Raw genomic sequence first — 1,430 nt, forward strand, 5'->3', positions numbered from 1 at the left:
AGAGGCGAAGGAGGAGAAAGCTGAAAATAGTAAAAGAAAGAAAAAAAATAAATAAATAAAATAAATAAGATAAACAAAAAAACAAATAATATCCATACATGTAATTCATACACTTAACTGTAGAGACAGAAGCAGATTACACGCAAATAGGATATGGAGCGAAGCAGAGAGACCGAAGAAGATACGTGTAGCTGCAGCTGTTGCTGCAGCAGCAGCTTGTGCAGCAGCAGCAGTTGCTGCTGCCACTGCTGGGTTAGCTGCTGCAGTATGATTACCTGGAGGTGCAGTGTCTGCGTATTGCTGCAGTTCTTCTCTCTTCATTTGTTGCTGCAGATCTTCGAACCAACTTTCTCTCGTCACCTCCAATGCTGCTGCTGCTGCTGCTACGCGGGGGCCCCCAAGAGCAGCCAACTGCCCCGTATAATACTGTTGCTGCTGCTGCTGCTGCTGCTGCTGTAGGCGTAGTGCCTGCTGCTGCTGCAGTAACTGCGGCGGCAGAGGAAACTGCTGCTGAGGCTGCTGCGGACGAGGCGGCAGCGGCGGGCGAGACGTCTGTTGGGGAGCGGGAGTGATGATATCTGCAAGAGAACCCGTCACAATGCAAACCCTAAACCCTAAACCCTAAACCCTAAACCCTAAACCCTAGTGGAGATACTATGAACCTTGCTGGTATTTGAAGCAGAGTTACAGCATTGCTTCCCTGCAAGGGTTTGTGCAACAGCTGCTTGTTTATTCTTACAAACGTGAGGGTTCAGGGTTTAGGGTTTAGGGTTTAGGGTTTAGGGTTTGAAAGTACCGTAGAGAGGTCTGACGATGCCTGGAGCCTTGATGAGTTCGTAGGTGTTTGTCTCCGGCTTTCCGTATCCCATTCTGCTGCTGCTGCTGCTCTGCTGCTGCTGCTGCGGCATGCAGATTGCAGGCGAGCAGAAGGCACCTCCAGCAGGCTTGTTGATGCCTCCTTCCTAAACCCCAGCAACAAAACCATAAACACTAAACCCTAAACCCTCTGTATACGCTTAAACCCTCGAACATGAGTTTGCTGCAGCCCCAGCTGCCTGAAACAATAGCCTTTTTCTAATTAAGGGTTTAGGGTTTAGGGTTTAGGGTTTCTTACCCGGTTGGGTGTTGAGGGTTCTCGTTCTATATCTGAGGGGAAGATAGCCTGCATGTTTTCTGTTTGGTTTTTCGCTCCTTCTGCTTTTTTTGTTTTCACTTTAACAACAGACACAGATTCCCGCGTCCTAGACACCCGAGCCACTGACGCGAGCTGTAGCAAACACCAGCAGCAGCAGCAACAGTAGCAGCAACAGCAGCAGCAGAAGCAGGAGCAGCAGCACAGCACACACGGGATTGAGCGCCCTGAATCAGCAGCAGATGCAGCAGCAGAAGCAACAGCTGCTGCTGCTCCGGCGAAAGAAAGTTCTGCTTAA

The 1,430-nt window shown here is 49.7% G+C and overlaps 1 protein-coding gene across 1 annotated transcript in view; it reads right to left on the reverse strand.

Moving 5' to 3' along the window:
• Positions 1-1,430, reverse strand: part of EMH_0062150 (uncharacterized protein) — a gene marked incomplete at both ends in the record, with an annotated part of 5,395 nt that overhangs the window by 575 nt on the left and 3,390 nt on the right. Inside the window, 4 exons of the mRNA XM_013497999.1 lie at positions 1-20; positions 276-578; positions 797-962; positions 1,115-1,267. Coding sequence (XP_013353453.1) covers positions 1-20; positions 276-578; positions 797-962; positions 1,115-1,267 — 642 coding nt within the window. The remainder of the gene's footprint in view (positions 21-275; positions 579-796; positions 963-1,114; positions 1,268-1,430) is intronic.

Source organism: Eimeria mitis, genomic scaffold (genome assembly GCF_000499745.2).
Source record: "Eimeria mitis Houghton genomic scaffold, Emh_scaff3091, whole genome shotgun sequence".
NCBI classification, from domain to species: Eukaryota; Apicomplexa; class Conoidasida; order Eucoccidiorida; family Eimeriidae; genus Eimeria; species Eimeria mitis.